The following is a 19,457-nucleotide window of genomic DNA, read 5'->3' on the forward strand; positions in this document are numbered from 1 at the left end:
AAGGCTGCCGGGTTGAGGAAGGCTGACTGGACGTGTATTCGTAATAGCTGGGCCTGTTTGCAGATATGTTTACAGAGCCTTTGTGGAGCAAGCAGCAGACGCGCCCCTGCCGGGCATCAGATCTCTCCCACCTCCGATCCCCAGGGAGGGACACCTGCGCCCAGAGCTGCTTTCCACATCCAGCTAACTTTCCCTGCAGTTGTCCAGATGATCAGGAGGGGAAACAACGCCGCGTCGGATCCCCTGGCCCTGCACGGGCCCCTTGTGCGACTGGGATTGCCCTCCTTCCCTGCCCTGCAAGTCGCCGCTTGGTCCGAACCCGGCGTACGACAGAGGTGGAATGAAATTTCACCAACCCTAGAACCACTACTGCAAGCCACGGGTTGTAGGGGTGGGTGGAAAGTGGCCATGACGTGGCAACCCGCAATGCAGTGTGAGTAATCAGGGTAATCCCGGCTGTGTGACCAGCGTTGTTTCCTCGACTAATGGAACCCGGATTCTCTCTCTCTCCCTTCCTTCCTTCCTGTCCCTCTGTCCCCAAAATTTCTCCCTTTGGCTTTACGCACACCCACCCCTTAGCTTGGGGACGCCACCTTCTCCAAACTCAGCTGGCTTTTTTTTTTCATTTTGAATATTCAAAGGGAAAGCTCTGTACGAAGAAACTGCCGTAGCTCAGCTCTTGTGAAGAGAGACCCACAGGCTTTCCTGGGCTTCTGAGGAATATTGATCTTCTGTTGTCAAAGGCCTAGAACAGCCTTCCTCAACCTGGGGCGCTCCAGATGTGTTGGACTACACCTCCCAGAATGCCCCAGCCAGCTGGCTGGGGCATTCTGGGAGGTGCAGTCCAACACATCTGGAGCGCCCCAGGTTGAGGAAGGCTGGCCTAGAGTGTGATCAGGCCGACTTTGCTACCATGGGGCTGCCTTAACCATGCACACCAGTACCTCTCCTCCCCCTCTTTGCTTTTTTAAATGAAATTCATCCCTGCCTCTTCTTGTCAAGATGACAGAGCTAAGCCCCAATGTCAGGATCTGAACCCTGGCCCGGGCACTAGCACAGGCTTCATCAGCCCTGGTCTGAGCAGCATCTTCGCACAAGGCGCTGGGCGTGTGGGACCGGCGCAGCTGTATGCAGCACATATAATAAAGCTGCGTTGTTGTTATTACTAGGACTTTGCAATCTCTTTGCACATAGCGACGATGAATGCATGTTTGCGACAATTGGATCTCGTACTGGAAGACGCCAGCTCCCTTGCTGCTGCTGCTGCTGCATCCGCTAGCTCTGTATTTCGTTTTGTGCCATCTGCGCTCTGTCCTGGCATTTTCAAGTGTAACATCAGCACAAAAGGCCAGTCTCTGCCCTCAGGAACGTACAGACTGAGTGCCATGACCCCCAGCCCTTCTGATGTGGATGAGGCACAGGCTGCTTAGGGGTAGGACAGTCAGTGCCTTATTTGGGGCCTTCCGGATGGTGGGCCCAGCCCTGCCATCATCCACTGGCTTGGGGGATGACTCCCCACCAGAACATCCATCTCTCCAGCGTCCCAGAAACCTCAGACTACAAAATCAGTTGAGGGCCCTTTAACAGTCCAGTCAGCTCCTCCAAGAGGGATGGCGCTGACCACACTGCCGGGTTTGTCTGCCTGCATAAGGCTTCCACTGGCTTTTGCTCCCTGCTGAGACAACATCCCCTAATTGTAGTAGGAGAGAACCAGCAGGAGGACCCACTGGGAGCTATCCAAGGTCCTCTGCCATCAGATCCCCCCCACCCACCCCCGTTTCTCCTGCGAGCCTCGAGACTGCAGAACAGGACAGGGAGGGAAGAGAGAGATGAGAGACCAGGGGACGTGTCTGAAGGTCGTTTCAGACTAGATTTGGGTGCAGATGAAGGCTGAGAAGGTTAAGCTGAAGGCTTAATGAGAAAGGTGCATTTTGAGAGGAAGGGGGTGTACTTGTGCAATACGCAGAAATACAGGAAGCTGCGGCTCTGTAGGGCCCTGGGCAGAGTGGGGCCTTTCCATCTCCTGGGAGATGTCAGAGATTGAACTGGGACTTTCTGAGCTACGTTTCCTCCCCAAACCCATGTTGGGCTACAGATGCGGGACAAATATATCTCTAGCTCACTCTCCGAGAAAGCTCTGGGCTGGTTCCCACGGATCTCCCAGCAAACCCTCAACAGTGCTACTGCATCAGGTGCTCCCAACCCATTCTTCAGGGTCAGTGTTTTCCCTAAGATAGTACCTACCTTCCAGATGCACTAGACTCACAACTCCTGGAGGAGAAGGCCCTCAGTGGCTGCTAGATGGCTATGTGCATAGCAGAGGCAGTGAGCCTATGTACACCAGTGGATGGGGAACATGGGTGGGAGAGTGCTGTTGCTCTCATGTCCTGCTTGTGGGTTTCTGGTCAACAGCTGGTTGGCCACAATATGAACAGAATGCTGGACTAGATGGACCCTTGGTCTGATCCAGCATCAGGGCTCCTCTTATGTTCTTAACCCCCATCATTCCCAGCCGAAATAGTGGGATACATCTGGAGGGCGCCAGCTTGGGGGAGTCTGCTCTGGGTCGCCCACCCTGTTTACACAAAACTTTGTACATGCTTGAAAACAATGCTGCGTGTGAATCACCCAGAGAGCTCTGGCTATTGGGCGGTATAGAAATGTAATTAATAAGTAATAAATAAATCTAGGGTGGGGCCCTCTGTCATAGAATCATAGGATAGCAGAGTTGGAAGGGGCATACAAGGCCATCAAGTCCAACCCCCTGCTCAATGCAGGATCCACCGTAAAGCATCTCTGACAGATGATTGTCCAGCTGCCTCTTGAAGGCCTCTAGTGTGGGAGAGCCCACAACTTCCCTGGGTAACTGTTTCCATTGTCGTACTGCTCTAACAGTCAAGAAGTTTTTCCTGATGTCCAGCCGGAATCCGGCTTCCTTTAACTTGAGCCCGTTATTCTGTGTCCTGCACTCTGGGAGGATTGAGAAGAGATCCTGGCCCTCCTCTGTGTGACAACCTTTCAAGTCCTTGAAGAGTGCTATCATGTCTCCCCTCAATCTCCTCTTCTCCAGGCTAAACATGCCCAGTTCTTTCAGTCTGTCATCATAGGGCTTTGTTTTCAGACCCCTGATCATCATAGAATCATAGAATAGCAGAGTTGGAAAGGGCCTACAAGGCCATCGAGTCCACCCCCCCGCCCCGCTCAATGCAGGAATCCATCCTAAAGCATCCCTGACAGATGGTTGTCCAGCTGCCTCTTGAATGATCCTGGTTGCCCTCCTCTGAACCCGCTCCAGCTTGTCTGCGTCCTTCTTGAATTGTGGAGCCCAGAACTGGACGCCATACTCTAGAGGAGGCCTAGCCTTGAGCGGTGCTGTGGAAGAGGAGGTGTCAGCCAGGGCAGCTTCTCAGTTCACTGCCTGGGTTGGAGGGAGAGGGGGACCCAGGCCCATTTCTCTAGCAGCTGATGATGATGATGCGCCTAGGTGATGGAGCCACGCACCGTTTCCCCTCCCAGCCACAGGTGGCGGTGTGGCATCACTCGGTAGGAGGAGCCGCTCCGTGCCTCCTCTCGCAGGCCCTGCCCTGGAGAGCATGCGCACCAGCGGAGGGGCTGTCGCCTGGGTCTCTGCAACAAAAGAGGTCTGGGGCTTACCTTTCAAGGGGGCAGGAGGAGGGGCTGGGCACTGTCAGGATGCCCAGGGCTGGACAGAGGGGCAGGGAGAGAGCAAAAGAGATGGGGGAAGCCTCGGGCTCTTTTGGCACTGCAAAGTGGTGGGGTTGCTTGATTTATGCAGGGTGGTTTTGGGGTGCAAGGGGGGATCTGCCCTGTTCTGGCTTGGGGGGGTCTTCAAAAGGCAGCTGGGCCTTGCTAGAAGGCAGCCTGCCCCCACCTGGGCCCCTCCAGGTGTGTTGGACTACAACTCCCAGAATCCCCCAGCCAGCTGGCTGGGGGATTCTGGGAGTTGTAGTCCAACACACCTGGAGGGGCCCAGGTGGGGGCAGGCTGCTAGAAAGGAAATAAAGGTGTTTGCCCTCCCCTGCCTGGGTCTCTAACCCCCGCCCCCCCACTTCTCAGAGAGGTCTGAGGTTTCTTAAAAGTTTTGTCCTTTGTTAGGGTGAAGATAGTTTTAAGATCCCCCACCAACGCATCTCCGCCAACGTTCACCCCTTTGGCTCTGATCAAGAAGACCCGAAACCAGAGGCTTCGCCGCGCAGCACAGCACATGCAACAAGGATCGTGGCAGCAAGGTTCCCGTCCCCAGCGTGTGGATCTCACGGCGCAGGTGAAGAAAGCAGACGTATAAAGGACACCCTGAAATGTATGCCTCTCCTTCTAGGACTCCTAATTTGATACTGGGTTCCAAATGATTGAACTACTAAATTTAGCGTGTTTAATGGAATATGTGTAATGATAATAGTCATCTCTGAAAATAGAAGCTGTTTTGCTGACTCTTCGTGGGGGTTGTATAATCTGAAAATCTTCCTTGGTGAGAATTCGCCTTGATTTATTTTTAGTATAGCTTTCTTAGTCTTGGTGCATTCGTTTTTATTTATTTATTTCATTACTATACTGCCCAATAGCTGAAAATTTCTTGGCAGTTCACAAAAATTAAAACATCTGTCTTAGCCTTCATATGTAATAAGTATAGGATCAAATACTTGAAGCATGCCATGGGGTTGAAGGTGGGCCTGCATGGTTTTTTTCTACACCCCATTTAATCCTCACAGCCCTGTGAAGTAGGTTAGGCTAAGAGAAGATGAATGTCCTAGAGTCACACCAGTCAGCATCTTGGCTGAGTGGGGATTTGAGCCTATATCTTCCAGTTCAGCCTTCCTCAACTTGGGGCGCTCCAGATGTGTTGGACTGCACCTCCCAGAATGCCCCAGCCAGCAGGCTGGGGCATTCTGGGAGGTGCAGTCCAACACATCTGGAGCGCCCCAAGTTGAGGAAGGCTGTTCCAGTTCCTAGTTTCAGTGCGCGTAATGCAGGCCTTCCTCAAGCTGGTGCCCTTCATGATGGATTGGACTGCAACTCCCATCATTCCCAGCCAGCATGGCCGGCTGGGAATGATGAAGGTTGCAGTCCCACACATCTGGAAGATAACTGGCTTATGGAAGGCTGCTGTAACCACTACCCCACACTGGTGGTGTATCAATTCCAGATGCACTGATAGCGTATCAATGCCTCTTCTCCATCTGTGCTGTTCACTTTTGAAGGAAGATTAAATTATACATCTTTAGAATCATAGAATCATAGAATAGCAGAGTTGGAAGGGGCCTACAAGGCCATCAAGTCCAACCCCCTGCTCAATGCAGGAATCCACCCTAAAGCATCCCTGACAGAGGGTTGTCCAGCTGCCCCTTGAAGGCCTCTAGTGTGGGAGAGCCCACACCCTCCCTAGGTCACTGGTTCCGTTGTCGTACTGCTCTAACAGTCAGGAAGTTTTTCCTGATGTCCAGCCGGAATCTGGCTTCCTTTAATGTGAGCCCGTTATTCCGTGCCCTGCACTCTGGGAGGATCGAGAAGAGATCCTGGCCCTCCTCTGTGTGACAACCTTTGAAGTCTTTGAAGAGTGCTCTCATGTCTCCCCTCCATCTTCTCTTCTCCTGGCTAAACATGCCCAGTTCTTTCAGTCTCTTCATAGGGCTTTGTTTCCAGACCCCTGATCATCCTGGTTGATCAGACGAGGTTCTCTCTGTGTGCTGAATTCGGGCTGTTTTTAGTTGAGCATTATAGACCTCCAGGTTAACCAACCATCTCCATTTCCCTGCTAGCCCACAGAACAGACCATGGAGTTCCAGGCACCGGAACCTGGCTGTCAGCTGCCTTGGCAGCCTGCGGCAACCTGCCAGCCCGTGCTTAACGGAGAGGTGAAGATGCCGACCACCTCGGCGGCGCCTGCGTGGGCTAGAGTTGGAGCCCTGTCGGATTCTCCCAGTGCCCGATTGCTGCGCCTGGAGCGGCGGATGGCAGCCGCTGAGCAGAAGTGGGTGGGCTGTGAGCAACGAGTGGTGGAGATGGGTAGCCAGCTGGAGAGCAAGCTGTCCGCGCTCGGAACCCTGTTTGAGGAGAACAGTCTACTCCAGCAGAGGCTGGAAAACTTGGAGAACCTGCTGAAGAACCGCAACTTCTGGATCTTGAGATTTCCCCCGGGCGTTAAAGGAGAGATCCCGAAGGTAACGCTAGGGCCTGATCCAGATCACAGCCAAGGTGTTGTACGCGTACGTAGTCAGGGGTCCACAAATAGTGGCTGAACTGACTAGCTGAGCGTTATTATCTAGTAGCCAGCTGCAAAGTACCGCTCGACTGCGCTATCAGTGGTCCTTAGTGTTGGAAATCACACTCTATTCCAGAGATAAGCAGAATTAGCAGCGGCTCTCAGTGTAGGACGCAGCAAAGACTCAATAGAGGCTAAGGATTCTTTGTTGGTTAAAACAAAGCCTTTTACTAGCAGTTAAATAACTTAGTTACAGCATACATACTCACAGACGTTCGTAAAGGTATTACAGCAGCAGCATTACAGATGGAGAGTGATAAAGATGGAGAAACACAGACATTTATATAGAGGAAAAACTGTACAGTCAGGGAACCACTAATTGATTAATTGAAAAACATCTCCAGCCAATAATTCAATAATTGTCCAGCTGAGACCTTGACATTTTCTGCTGACTTCTTCATTTTCTTCAGGTCTCCAGGCACTTGAAAAACAGTGGTAAAAGTAAAACTAGATCCAATCCAGGATCCAACACTTAGTTCTAAGCAGTGGTGTTTATTTATTTGTTACTATACTGCGTTATGTGTGTAAAAACTCAGCAAGGCGCTTTTGGATTGCTTGCTGTATTTAGGTGCTTATTAAATACTGCTGCTGTGGCAGCACAATCCTGTACATGTCTACTCAAAAGTAAGTCCTATTGAGTTCAGTGGGGCTTTCTCCCAGGTAAGTATGCATAGAATGGCCATGCTGGGGAATGCTGGTAGTTTTAGGACTTTTTCGTTTATTTTTATTTATTTTATTTATTACATTTATATACCGCCCCCATAGCTAGAGCTCTCTGGGCGGTTTACAGAAATTCTAAAATTAAGATAAAACGAGTATACAAAATTTAAAATTCTAAAACACAGAACATACACACATAAAGCATTAAAAACCATTAAAAAACTAAACATGTGGGTGATTAAGATGTGCCGCCCTATGCCTGGGCAAAGAGGAAAGTCTTAACCTGGCGCCAGAAAGATAGCAGCGTTGGTGCCAGGCGAGCCTCATCAGGGAGATCGTTCCACAGTCTGGGGGCCACCACCGAAAAGGCCCTGTCCCTCGTTGCCACACTCCGAGACTCTCTCAGAGTAGGCATCCGGAGGAGGACCTTAGATGTTGAACGTAGTGACCGGGTATATTCACGTCGGGAGAGGCGTTCCGACAGGTATTGTGGTCCTAAGCCGTTTAAGGCTTTATAGGTCAAAACCAGCACCTTGAATACGCATAGAATTGCATTTTGAAAAACGTATAGTACAGTCCTATATAGGTTTATAGAGAAGTAAATTCCACTGAATTCAATAGGGCTTATTCCCACTTAGAATTTTACCAATAATTTTGTCCCTTTCTGTTTAGTGTACAGAGTAAACCAATGCTAAAGATTTTTTTTGGGGCCTATTTTTCACAAATCTTCCTCTATAGAGGAAAAGAGTCTGTCTTCAGAATCAGACCTTCAATCTCATCTTTCCTTTATGCAGTTACACAGAACGAAAGGTGGGCTGCAATGTTCTTTTGTTTTCGCTAAGAATATCAAAGCCTAATTTCTGACAAGCTGGAAGCAAGGGCATTCCCCATAGAGATCCAGTGTCTTTGAGACCTTGTAGCTCTCCTGACCCTGATTCTATGCAAGACCGATATATATCTCCTGGACTCACTGAAAAGTGGAGACAGTGGCCTGGTTTGAATGAAACAAAGCTAAACCATAATTTGGTCTTATTTGCATGAGTCTGCTTCCCTCTCCTCCAGTGGTGCTACAAGGACATTGGAAGCATCTGCTTCTATTTTCAACTAACTACAGTTCATAATTTAGTCCAAATATGGTTTTTCAAAGAACAAAATACTAACAAACCAGGATCGGGAAATCAGGTTTGCTTTTGGCTTGTTTGGGCAAGCCATAGTTTAAACTAACCACAGTTTGTCCTGGTTTGGTTAAAACGATAAACTGTGGTTGGTAGAAAACCAAAGCAGATGTTTCCAGCCTCCTGCTTGTGAACCTGCCGGTGGAAAGGGGAGCATATGAGGCCGATTCACAAAACACTAAATCATCTTTCCCCAACGTGGCTCCCTCCAGATTCATTGAAGCACAATTCCTGCCGTCCCCCAGGCAGCATGGACACTGGGGATGATGGGAGCTGTATTCCAACACAGCTAGAGGGAACCGGCTTGGAGAAAGGTGTACTATACTATAATGTTGCATGTGAATGCAGCCTGTGTTTTTCTTCTTTGGTTTTGTTAATAAAGCAAAGGTGTTCACTGTGCATCTCTAGATGGTGCAATAATATTGGCATTCTACTTTCGTTGGGATTTCTACATTCATCATCTGGATATGGGGAAGAGAACAGAGCCACTGATGTGTCCTAACAAGGCAGCCACTTATGAGCGTGTCATCCTTGCTGTTCTAGGTTCCGGTGACCTTCAACGACATCTCGGTCTATTTCAGCGAGCAGGAGTGGCGGAACCTGGACGAGGGGCAGAAGGCGCTCTACGAGGCCGTCCTGAGAAGCAACTACGAGATGCTGGTCTCACTGGGTAAGAGCTTTGCCCCGCCACTTGGTGCCTTGGGCTGCTTCTGTTGTAGCCACATCTTTTTTTTAAAAAAAAATATATTTATATCCTGCCTTTTTTCTTGCAAAGAACCCAAGGTGGTTTATACACGAGCTACAATTGTTGTAGATCTCAAGCTGGATATGAGCCAACAGTGTGATGTCGCTGCAAAAAAAGCAAATGCTATTTTGGGCTGCATTAACAGAAGTACCGCCCAGAGAGGTTTTGTGAACCGCCCAGAGAGCTTCGGCTATTGGGCGGTATAAAAATGTAATAAATAAATAAATAAATAAATAAAGTAGAGCTTCCAAATCACGTGAGGTCCTGGTTCCTCTCTATTCGGCCCTGGTTAGGCCTCATCTAGAGTATTGCATCCAGTTCTGGGCTCCACAATTCAAGAAGGACGCAGACAAGCTGGAGCGTGTTCAGAGGAGGGCAACCAGGGTGATCAGGGGTCTGGAAACAAAGCCCTATGAAGAGAGACTGAAAGAACTGGGCATGTTTAGCCTGGAGAAGAGAAGGCTGAGGGGAGACGTGATAGCACTCTTCAAAGACTTCAAAGGTTGTCACACAGAGGAGGGCCAGGATCTCTTCTCGATCCTCCCAGAGTGAGGACACGGAATAACGTGCTCAAGTTAAAGGAAGCCAGATTCCAGCTGGACATCAGGAAAAACTTCCTGACTGTTAGAGCAGTACGACAATGGAACCAGTTACCTAGGGAGGCTGTGGGCTCTCCCACATGAGAGGCCTTCAAGAGGCAGCTGGACAACCCTCTGTCAGGGATGCTTTAGGGTGGATTCCTGCATAGAGCAGGGGGTTGGACGCAATGGCCTTTGAGGCCCCTTCCAACTCTACTTCTCTGTGATTCTACATAATCCTCTTGGTCCTCTCTGTTTTATCCTCACAACAACCCTGCAAGGTGGATTAGGTTGAGAGTCCGTGACTGGCCCAAAAGCCACCCAGTGAGCTTCATGCCCAAGTGGGGACTAGAACCTGGATCTCCTGAGTCCCAGCCCTACACTCTGTGCCACACTTGCTCTGTATGTTCTTCAGACCCCCAGAGCTGTAGTCCAGGGTGTGTGTCCTGCAACTGTCCCCCCGGTCCCACTTCCTGTCTTGGATGGGATTTGCTTCCCGGTGACTCCTCTCATTTCCTGTGCCAGACTATGCCGTTTCCAAGCCCAGGATCCTGTCCCAGATGGAACGAGGAGAGGAGCTGTGCACGAAGGACCCAGAAGCCTTGGAGGGGAGGGAAACGTCTCCGGATCCCAGCTGCAGAGGTAAGTCACAGGGGTGCTGAAATAGCAACGCCCCTTTGCTGTGAACACGCTTTCCGCTTTCCTGGTGCCGTCGTTACTGTTTGGGGATGGAAGGAGAAGGATCTCGGATGCAGAGAGAGAGAAAGGAGGGAGGGGTGTTGATGTGACCCTTTATTTGGCCTTGTCCAATCTGGTGCCTTCCAGATGTGCTGGCCAGAGTGCTGGGAGTTGTCGGCCAACGCATCTGGAAGGCGCCAGGTGGGCAGGGCTACTTTGATGGGTCTCTTGCAGAAGCTGTTGGGTGGGTTGAATTCTTTGTTTGGGCAACCAAGCACCTGCTTTGCTTTCCTGTTGGAAAGGAGTGGGGCATCTGCACGGCACCCCCATTTTAGGCCCCGATCTCCAATTCTTCTCAAAGCCTGTTGTTGCCAGCACCGTGGGAGAACTTCCTGACTGTTAGAGCTGTACGATAATGGAAGCAGTGACCTAGGGAGGTGGTGGGCTCTCCCACCCTAGAGGCCTTCAAGAGGCAGCTGGACAACCCTCTGTCAGGGATGCTTCAGGGTGGATTCCTGCATTGAGCAGGGGGTTGGACTCGATGGCCTTAGAGGCCCCTTCCAATTCTGTGATTCTGTGATTCTGGGTACAAGGGCTGTGGAGTGCTTCTCTTCCTTGGATGCCTTGAGGACCGTAATTCAGGCGCTTGGGAAAGCCACGTGTGGTTCAAGCCCCCCCCCATCCCACTCAGCTGTCCCTCCCCTGCTCCTAGGGTCTGTCGCAGCCTCGCCAGTCTTGCCGCGCTTTGCTGGATCAGGCCGAGATCCACCGAGTTCAGCCCTTCGCTTTGAGCAGGGACCAGCCAGACGGCCTCTGTATGCTCGCTCCGTCCTTCTGGATGGATCGGCCTGGATCTGGGCGTGTTCTCGCACACTCCTTAGAGTCAGGCTGCACTTTGGGGAGGAAGCTCCCCTGCAGAGGCGGCTCCTCCCGTGGGTGACGTCGCTCAGCCCGCTCGTGTCGTCACCTGCACGGCAGGGGGAGGGTTGGAGAAGCAGCACGGAGACGCCAGCTGTGTCCGGGCCCTGAAGGAAGGTGTGAGGAAGTGCGAAGCCAGTAACACAACGTGGGCGTGGCCCTTTCCCCTGCGCGCAGGATCCCCCGTGGCTGTCGTGGCTGCTTCTTCCTGGGGTAGAGAAGAGGTCAGGGAAGAGGCGGAGCGGCTTGCCCATCGAGAGGCTTGCTGTGAAACGAACCGCGTCGACGGCCCCAGCCTGGGTAAGTTCTCTTCCTCCGTCTGTCGCCCCAGCCTTCACGATACAGTGCCCGTGTCGCTGTTAAATGCAAACACACATGACCCTGCCCGCTTGTGCTAGCATATGGCGGCCTTTTGGCTGTCTAGAGAGTTCTGCTCAATTGGCAGCGTCTTGTAAGGAATTGTGGGTGGATACAGACAGACGACCAAGTCACTCCATGGCAAGTCGGTGGCCCTCTGCATTGTCCCGTCAAGGGACAAAGCACATCTTACTGTCAATGATGTTACACTTACTCCAGTCAAGGAAGCTCGTAGTCTTGGCTTTATATTTGACTCCTCGCCCTCCTTTATTCCTCATATTGAGGCAGTAGCTAAATCCTGTCGTTTTTTCCTGTATAATGTTGCCAGGATTCGATCATTTTTGTCTGTCTCTTCTGCCAAGACTCTTGTTCATGCATTGGTTATTTCTCGGTTGGACTACTGCAACCTTCTTCTCACTGGCCTTCCATCTTCTCACATCAGTTCGCTGGTTTCTGTTCACCACTCTGCTGCTAAGATCATCCTCTTGGCTCGCCGCTCTAATAATAATAATAATAATAATAATAATAATAATAATAATAATAATATTCACACCCCCACACCCCCTGTGCTTCCTTGGATTTCTGTTCAGGCTCAGAACCGTGATCCTTTTTTCCTCCCTACTTGGTAGGACAGAAGAGGTGATGGGGGATTCCGAGGGATTCCATTCACGCACCTTGTTGCTTTAAATCAGCCTTCCTCAACCTGGGGTGCTCCAGATGTGTTGGACTACAACTCCCTGGCTGGGGCATTCTGGGAGATGCAGTCTAACACATCTGGAGCGCCCCAGGTTGAGGAAGGCTGCTTTAAATAGTTAAAAATAAATACAGGCGTTGACCTGCCAGTTTAGGCCTGCGTCTGAGGTTCCACTCTTAGTCCTGCTCCTGCATGAGATGGGTGGGTTCCTGAGTGGGGTCTTTCCAGTGGGGCCACTGAGGCTGAGGAACACCCTCCCATGGAGACCGGACCTTATTAAGACATTTGTTAAGAGCGCAGGGAAGGGCCAAAGCTCCATGCTAGAGACCCTGTTTTGCATGGAGAAGGTCCTGGGTTCAATTCCCGGTAGCATCTCCAGGAAGGGCCGGGAAAGAATCCTGCCTGAAACCCCGGAGAGCCGCTGCTGCCAGTCAGTGCCAACAATACTGGGCTAGATGGACCAAGGGTCTGACTCAGTATACAGCGCTTCCTATGTCCCTGCGTTCCTGGAGTGTGACTGGGTGCTATTTTCCTTGTCCCACAAAGGACTTCAGGTGGTCCAGCATGATGTGGGGCTCCAGGTGAAGCAAGAAGTGGAGGAGACACAGATCAAGGCCGAGCCGTTGTCCCCCAGGAGCCCCGGCAGCGGTGAGTGCGAAGTGGCGCGAAGCGAAACGTCGTGGCCGTAGAAGCAGAAGCTCTTGCTGAGTTGGGGGAACCTGGGCCCTGCAGTGGGCCCAATCCACCGAGAACAAGAGCTGCTGTGGTTTGGGGGAGGCTGAGGTTTGACTCAGCGTCTCCGGTTTGACTTTTGCCATGGTTTGGGGCCCACCGGCATTTCATCACCTGGAACAGGAACAACGCTGGGAGGGCAAACACAATGAAGTTTAAGCATGTGCGGAATAGTGGCGGAGATGAACCAGGAGCAGGAGTGACCCTCGGGTTTTCCCTCAAAGAAAGAGGCAGTGGGACTTAGGCTGCAGCTGGGGTAAAAGTGGTGCTACCTTGTGGGGTTTTCTTGGCTTTCCCCCTAGAGATCGTGTGGAAGCCTTGGCCTTTGGGGCGGCTGAGATTCCTAGAGCCCTTGCAGGCCCCCGTATTCCTTGCGGGGTGGGGGGGAAGGAGTCCAGGGAGCAGGCGAGAACCTTCCTGATTTGCCTCTCTTGCACACAGAGTCCTTCATCCAGGTCTACATTAAGGAAGAGGAAGAGCAGAGCATCGAGGCTCAGCAGGATCTAGTGTCACTTGGTGAGTTCTGAGCAGCAAAAGGCGAAGGTTTACAGCAGCCTGGAACTGAATTGGGTGGGGGTGGGGTGGGGGCGGATTTTGGAAGTGCCCAAAGGCCCACCGAAAGAAATGCTTTTGATAGTACGTCTGCTGGGCCTCATCCTGACATAGACCAGTGCTGATCAGACTGGGAGAAAGTAGCAAAGATCCAGCAAGAAATACTTTTATGTTACTGTATATTTATTTATTTACAATATTCATATACTGCTCCCTAACTGAAGATTTTGTAGTGGCAAACAAGTAGAATAAAAGAATAAAAACTCCATTAAAAATACATTTTTGAAAGGACAAGGTTCAGACAAAACTGCAGCTGGTCATTCAGGGAAAGCTTCCTGGAACAACAATGTTCCAGGAGGTGCCAAAAGCAATACAACGTTGGCACCTGTCTGACCTCCAGAGGCAAAGAATTCCAGAGGAAAGGGGCCACCACACTGAAGGCTCTTCTCCTGGTGGACTCCAGTCGGAGCATGGGTCTATGTGGAACCACCAGGAACATGCCCTCAGATGACCTCAGTGACCGGGCAGGTTGGTAAAGAAGGCGCTCTCTCAGATATCCTGGTCCCAAGTTGTTTAGGGCTTTGCAGACTAGTACCAGAACCTTAAACCTGGCCAGATACCAAATAGGCAGCCAGTGCAGTTCCCTCAGCAGAGGAGTTGCATGCTGAAAAGGGGCAACAGTTGAGCTGCTGCATTCTGCACTTGCTCCAGCTTTAAGGGCAGCCCCACAAAGAGTGCATTGCAGTAATCCAGCCTTGATCACATTAACTTTATGTGATTATTTTTATGTATAAATTGTAAGTCTATAACTCTTAACTTTACTATTTATTTATTTATTACATTTCTATACCGCCCAATAGCCAGAGCTCTCTATTAATCTAATATATCCAGTTTGGGAGATAATCCAGTACCAATGTAATGCATGAACATTCAGCCAAGGAAATAAAAACAGAACAAAATAATTCAATAGCCAAATTATATATTTTGAAAATCATTCCTCTTAAGGATTCTGTTTGATTCCCAAGCCAATATTTTAAAGAAGAATTCACGTCATGCATGGTATTGACATGATATCTCCTCCCTTTTCTATATTTTAAATAATAGGTGAGTTTGAGACTCTTTAATATAGTCCAGCACTTAATCTCCAAGGATGATATAGTGAGCAAATGACATTGTTTTGGAGAAGGCATCGAAGACCCAGCAGATGCAGCGTTGAAGGCAGCGAAGCACCGTGTGAGATAGTTCGTTCAGACAGGCCGGTGTCCCGATGAGAGGGCGATTCAGCCTTTTATTTAGAATTGGGAAATAAACTGGGATAATCAGACATTTCTTAAACTGTAAGGCAAACATTTAGTGGAAGAAGATGTACTGAATATACTTCATTTGTTAGATATATTAGTAGGGGTGTTTCTAAGCCCACCAGGAGTCCCAGACCATTTTGGTTCACTGGGCACATTTGGAATGTTTGTCGTGGGTGCTCTTACAAAATGGCTGCCATGTGGGGGGGGGGGGGAGGGTTGGCTTTGCCTGTTCACAATGTGGCTGGAGTGGTGCCTGAACTCTACAGTGCAAAACCCGCCTTTTGAACCCACAGTTTTCTGCTCCAACGCTCATTTCACAGAAGGCAAACTCTTTCCGCTCAGAGATGTGACACCCAGAGGCGTTCTTGGACGCAAAGTTGGTGCTGTAAGCTGACACTTCGCTTTGCAGCATGCCAGCCTCCAGTTTATTATTATTATTATTTAAATTAAAAGAACCTTTAAAAATAAGATTAAACATCAGGAAGGGCAGGGCTGCAAGAAAAGTGTCTGCAAACACATCGGTGCCCCCATGGAGAATTCAGGTGTACACACTGCTTGCATCCAGTATTTATTTATTTATTTATTTATTTATTATATTTATACCCCGCTCCTCAGCCAAAAAAGGCTTTCAGAGCAGCTTACACTTAGCAAAAAAGGCAGTCCCTGTCCTCAGGCTTACAGTCTAATAAAGACATGACACACAAGGAACAGGAGCCCAGGAGGGAAGAGGTAAAGAGAGAGAGAGAGAGAAATTAAGCGGACTGGGAACAGGGCTGATGGGCTTGTCCTGCTCCCAAAGGAGGGGAGTCCAACTGGAGCAGACCATGATGTTTCTTCTGCCTGCTCCTGTCCCCTTGCACTTGGCTCAGCAATACTACAAACGAGAAGGATCTTGGAATTGTTGTAGATTGCAAGCTGTATATGAGCCAACAGTGCGATATGGCTGCAAGAAAGGCCAATGCTATTTTGGGCTGCATTAATAGAAGTATAGCTTCCAAATCGTGCGAGGTACTGGTTCCTCTCTATTCGGCCCTGGTTAGGCCTCATCTAGAGTATTGCGTCCAGTTCTGGGCTCCACAAGGATGCAGACAAGCTGGAGCGTGTTCAGAGGAGGGCAACCAGGATGATCAGGGGTCTGGAAACAAAGCCCTATGAAGAGAGACTGAATGAACTGGGCATGCTTAGCCTGAAGAAGAGAAGATTGAGGGGAGACATGAGAGCACTCTTCAAATACTTAAAAGGTTGTCATACAGAGGAGGGCCAGGATCTCTTCTTGATCCTCCCAGAGTGCAGGACACGGAATAACGGGCTCAAGTTACAGGAAGCCAGATTCCGGCTGGACATCAGGAAAAACGTCTTGACTGTTAGAGCAGCACGACAATGGAACCAGTTGCCTGGTGAGGTTGTGGCCTCTCCCACACTAGAGGCCTTCAAGAGGCAGCTGGACAACCCTCTGTCAGGGATGCTTTAGGGTGGATTCCTGCCTTGAGCAGGGGGTTGGACTCGATGGCCTTGTAGGCCCCTTCCAACTCTGCTATTCTATGATTCTATTTAACTTAAGTCCCATTAATTCCAATGAGTCTCCTCTAAGTAGGAATAACATTGGATACAACAACTATTTCTTTGTTGTAAGGGTTTTAGGAGTGCTATCTGCCCTGCGCCTCTGGGCAGGTTGAAAAGTGAATTTCAGAACTCCTGCTTCTGGAATACCGGACCGTGAACTGGGAGCTCTGGCGCTCTGGGCGGTTCCCTCCTTTTGTAAAAGCGGGTTCCTTTTCTCTTCAGCTGCACATCAAAGGCTGCAGGAGGAAGAGGAGGAGGAGGAGGAGCAGAAGCCTCGGCCTCCCCCGGGCTACTACGAGGGGCCCCTTCCGCAGAACGCCCTGGAGGACGCTGAGCAGAAAGAGGCTTTCGCGAGAGGCTGCCTGGTCCAGTGCGGCATGTGCAGCTTCATCCACCAGGAGACCTTGGCCGACCACCAGTACAGCCGCAAGCGGAAATTCCAGTGCACCGAATGCAACCGCAGTTTCGCCTTCCAGGGACAACTCTCCCAGCACTTGCTCATCCACACGCCCGGGACGCAGTTCCACTGTGCCGAGTGTAACTTGTGCTTCTCCAGCCAGAAGGCGCTCAGCGTGCACGAGCGCATCCACGCGGTGGACTGGCCGCTGCACTGCTCCGCCTGCAACCGGAGCTTCACGGACACGGCGGCCTTCGAGCGGCACCAGCAGTCGCACGCCCCGGGCCAGGTCCGCCGCTGCCTGGAGTGCAACGTTTACTTCACCGACCCGGCGGCTCTCGCGGAGCACAAGCGGATGCACTCCCAGGACTGGCCCTTCCGGTGCGCCCAGTGCGACCGCACCTTCGTGCACCAGGGGCTGCTGATGGAGCACCTGCAGAACCACAGCCGGACCCGGAGCCGCCGGTGCCATATCTGCGGCTCGTGGCTTTCCTACAAGGGGGTTCTGAAGCACAACGGGGCCCAGCTGTACCACTGCAAGAAGTGTAACACGGCTTGCCAAATTCAGGGGGCGCATGGGACCCAGAGGGTGAACTCCGAGGATGCAAGCAAGCTAGGTGAGAGCAGTTCGTAGACCTCCTTGGCTCCTGAAAATGCACCCCTCCCCAAGTGGCAAGATCAGATGGGGACGCCGTGACCCTTGCAGGAGCCTCTCCTTTGGCTTAGTGTGCAATGCAGCAGTAGAGAAAGCTCTCGTGGGATAGGATAGGGGTTCCCTCTCTTCTAGGGGTTAAAGACTCTCTCTGGACTCTCACAGACTGGCACATACTTCATTGTGTCAAGATGTGAAAAAATGCACCCGGGCAGGGTGAGAATCGGGTTGGGGTGTGCCTGTAGCAGAGAAAGGGGGGGGGGGGGTCTCTCCCGGCTCAGACAAATCTCGATGGCTTCAGCTAGGAATTTGTGGGATAACGCTGTGGGGCTCTCCCCTGTGCCCACATTAGCAGTGGGGAGGTAGAAGAGGCCTCATTCTGATCTGCCATGCCTTCCTCTCACTGGCCTATTTCACCCAAAAGCCTAACTCTCATGGTATGGGTTGTTGAGTTGTGATGGGTGAACACAGCCGCACGAACAAACCAGTTTGTTAACCACCATCAAGTCAGAAAGAAAACCCTCTGTTTGTTGTTGGGTGGTGAACTCTGGGTTGTTTAAACCATGGATTGTCATTACATGTGAACCCCAAATCATTGGTTGTTTCACCAGGCTACGAAGGTGGTGGCCAAGAATGGTCAAAAAAGCCAACCACCCTACTTGCCAGTACTACAGCGCCGGAAATACATTTGGGATACAGGGAGGGGGTGGTCAAAGAAGGAGGAAAATGAACACGGATCAGGAAAAGAAAATACATTTCATTTGATTAGTCTGCCAGAAAAGCCCTGGGTAGGGCAACAAATCATGGGTGAAATAAACCACGGGCTAGCGTTATGCGTGAACCAGGCTTCTATCTATAACCCCAGCCTCCTTATCCATGTGGACCCAATTTGATTTTCTTTGCGATGGGCCGGGTGATTTTTCTTCTTTTCACCATTGTCTTGACCAGGCTGTCAGTATAGCTACTGCCTGAATCAGGCTTGAGCAAGGCTCCCTTTTGGGGTCACCCGGAGAAATAGCCACAGCTTGGGTTTTGTGGCGAACCTGCTGCTTTGTTGACGTCTTGCACATTAGGAGGCTGTTGGCTCACTTTCTGTTTTCATAGTGCGCCACTCTTCAGTCCCCTTCCGGACACCTGAGGACGCGTTTCGTTTTTGTGCCATCCTTTCCAGCCTTCCTCCCTCTAAACCAGCCTTCCTCAACCTGGGGCGCTCCAGATGTGTTGGACTACAACTCCCAGAATGCCCCAGCCAGCTCTGCTGGCTGGGGCATTCTGGGAGATGCAGTCCAACACATCTGGAGCGCCACCAGGTTGAGGAAGGCTACTCTAAACGCTATTGCTCCTTTTGCATTCAGAAGCAGTGATTGTAGGAGGGCATTTCACTGTGCGTGGGCAACAGTGGGCTGGCTCCCTACCTAGGCCAGATACTTGACGCTTCCTAAGAATTGGGCCCCACCACCTCTGGAATCATTTCTTGAGCGTTGCTGTCATCCCCTCCCTTTGAGAAATAACGACACAGCAGCCTTTCGATGCTGCATTTGTTACGTTAGTGCAGGAGAAATATGGCAGCTCTTCTACTCCTCTGGGAGTTGGGACCCTACTCTTTGCGCTCCGGTCTTTGTGCTACTGGGGGCCTTCAAATGGGAAGAAATTCACCACCAGTGAAAAAGAGATCCTGTGGGCTCATTCCCCTCTGGGATCCATGGCTGTAGTAGCAGCTATGGAGCCCGAAAAGAGTCAAATTTAATCGGCAAACAACCTTTTTGGGCACGCTGAAGTGCTCTTGACACTATTTTTTTCTGCAATTTTTTTTGTTTTTGTTTCAACTTACTTTTCAGGGTGGGGGGTCAGTGGGGGTGGCGGGGGCTACTTTGGGTGGTGGTGTTGGAGGCTGCAGGATGCCCACCCCTTCCTTAGAGTCTGTGTCAATGGTTCCTTCCTTCCACATTTGAAAAGCGTGGCATCCTCACGGCAAACCATACCCTCAACAGGGCGCTGACTGACGATTTGCTCCAAGATGCAGGAGGGATTTCTTACCTCGCCTCCATCAACCAGTGTAGTCCTTTTGTGGGTGTCTTCACACTTGCTTCAGTGTTGGCAGATGACTTCCCTCTAAAAAAAATTCTTGGGACTTTGGGGTCATTTTTTAGGTATCTCCAATTTGGAATTATGATT

At 50.8% G+C, this 19,457-nt stretch overlaps 1 protein-coding gene across 2 annotated transcripts; it reads left to right on the forward strand.

Annotated features, from left to right (window-relative positions):
- The first annotated feature begins 3,606 nt into the window (after positions 1–3,606).
- On the forward strand, positions 3,607–18,314 carry LOC134396139 (zinc finger protein 398-like). 2 transcript variants are annotated; one of them, XM_063122522.1, is made up of 9 exons: positions 3,607–3,641; positions 4,117–4,285; positions 5,778–6,179; positions 8,659–8,785; positions 9,964–10,080; positions 11,212–11,334; positions 12,632–12,733; positions 13,259–13,333; positions 16,456–18,314. In XM_063122522.1, the coding sequence occupies exons 2-9, from the start codon at positions 4,226–4,228 to the stop codon at positions 17,262–17,264; spliced, it is 1,815 nt and encodes a 604-aa protein (XP_062978592.1). In that variant the 5' UTR covers positions 3,607–3,641; positions 4,117–4,225; the 3' UTR covers positions 17,265–18,314. The 2 variants fall into 2 exon arrangements, with proteins under 2 accessions (XP_062978592.1, XP_062978601.1); XM_063122531.1 differs by lacking the exon at positions 3,607–3,641 and having other exon boundaries at positions 4,216–4,321.
- The last annotated feature ends 1,143 nt before the right edge of the window (positions 18,315–19,457 follow it).

This window comes from Elgaria multicarinata, chromosome 1 (assembly GCF_023053635.1).
Source record: "Elgaria multicarinata webbii isolate HBS135686 ecotype San Diego chromosome 1, rElgMul1.1.pri, whole genome shotgun sequence".
NCBI lineage: Eukaryota > Metazoa > Chordata > Lepidosauria > Squamata > Anguidae > Elgaria > Elgaria multicarinata.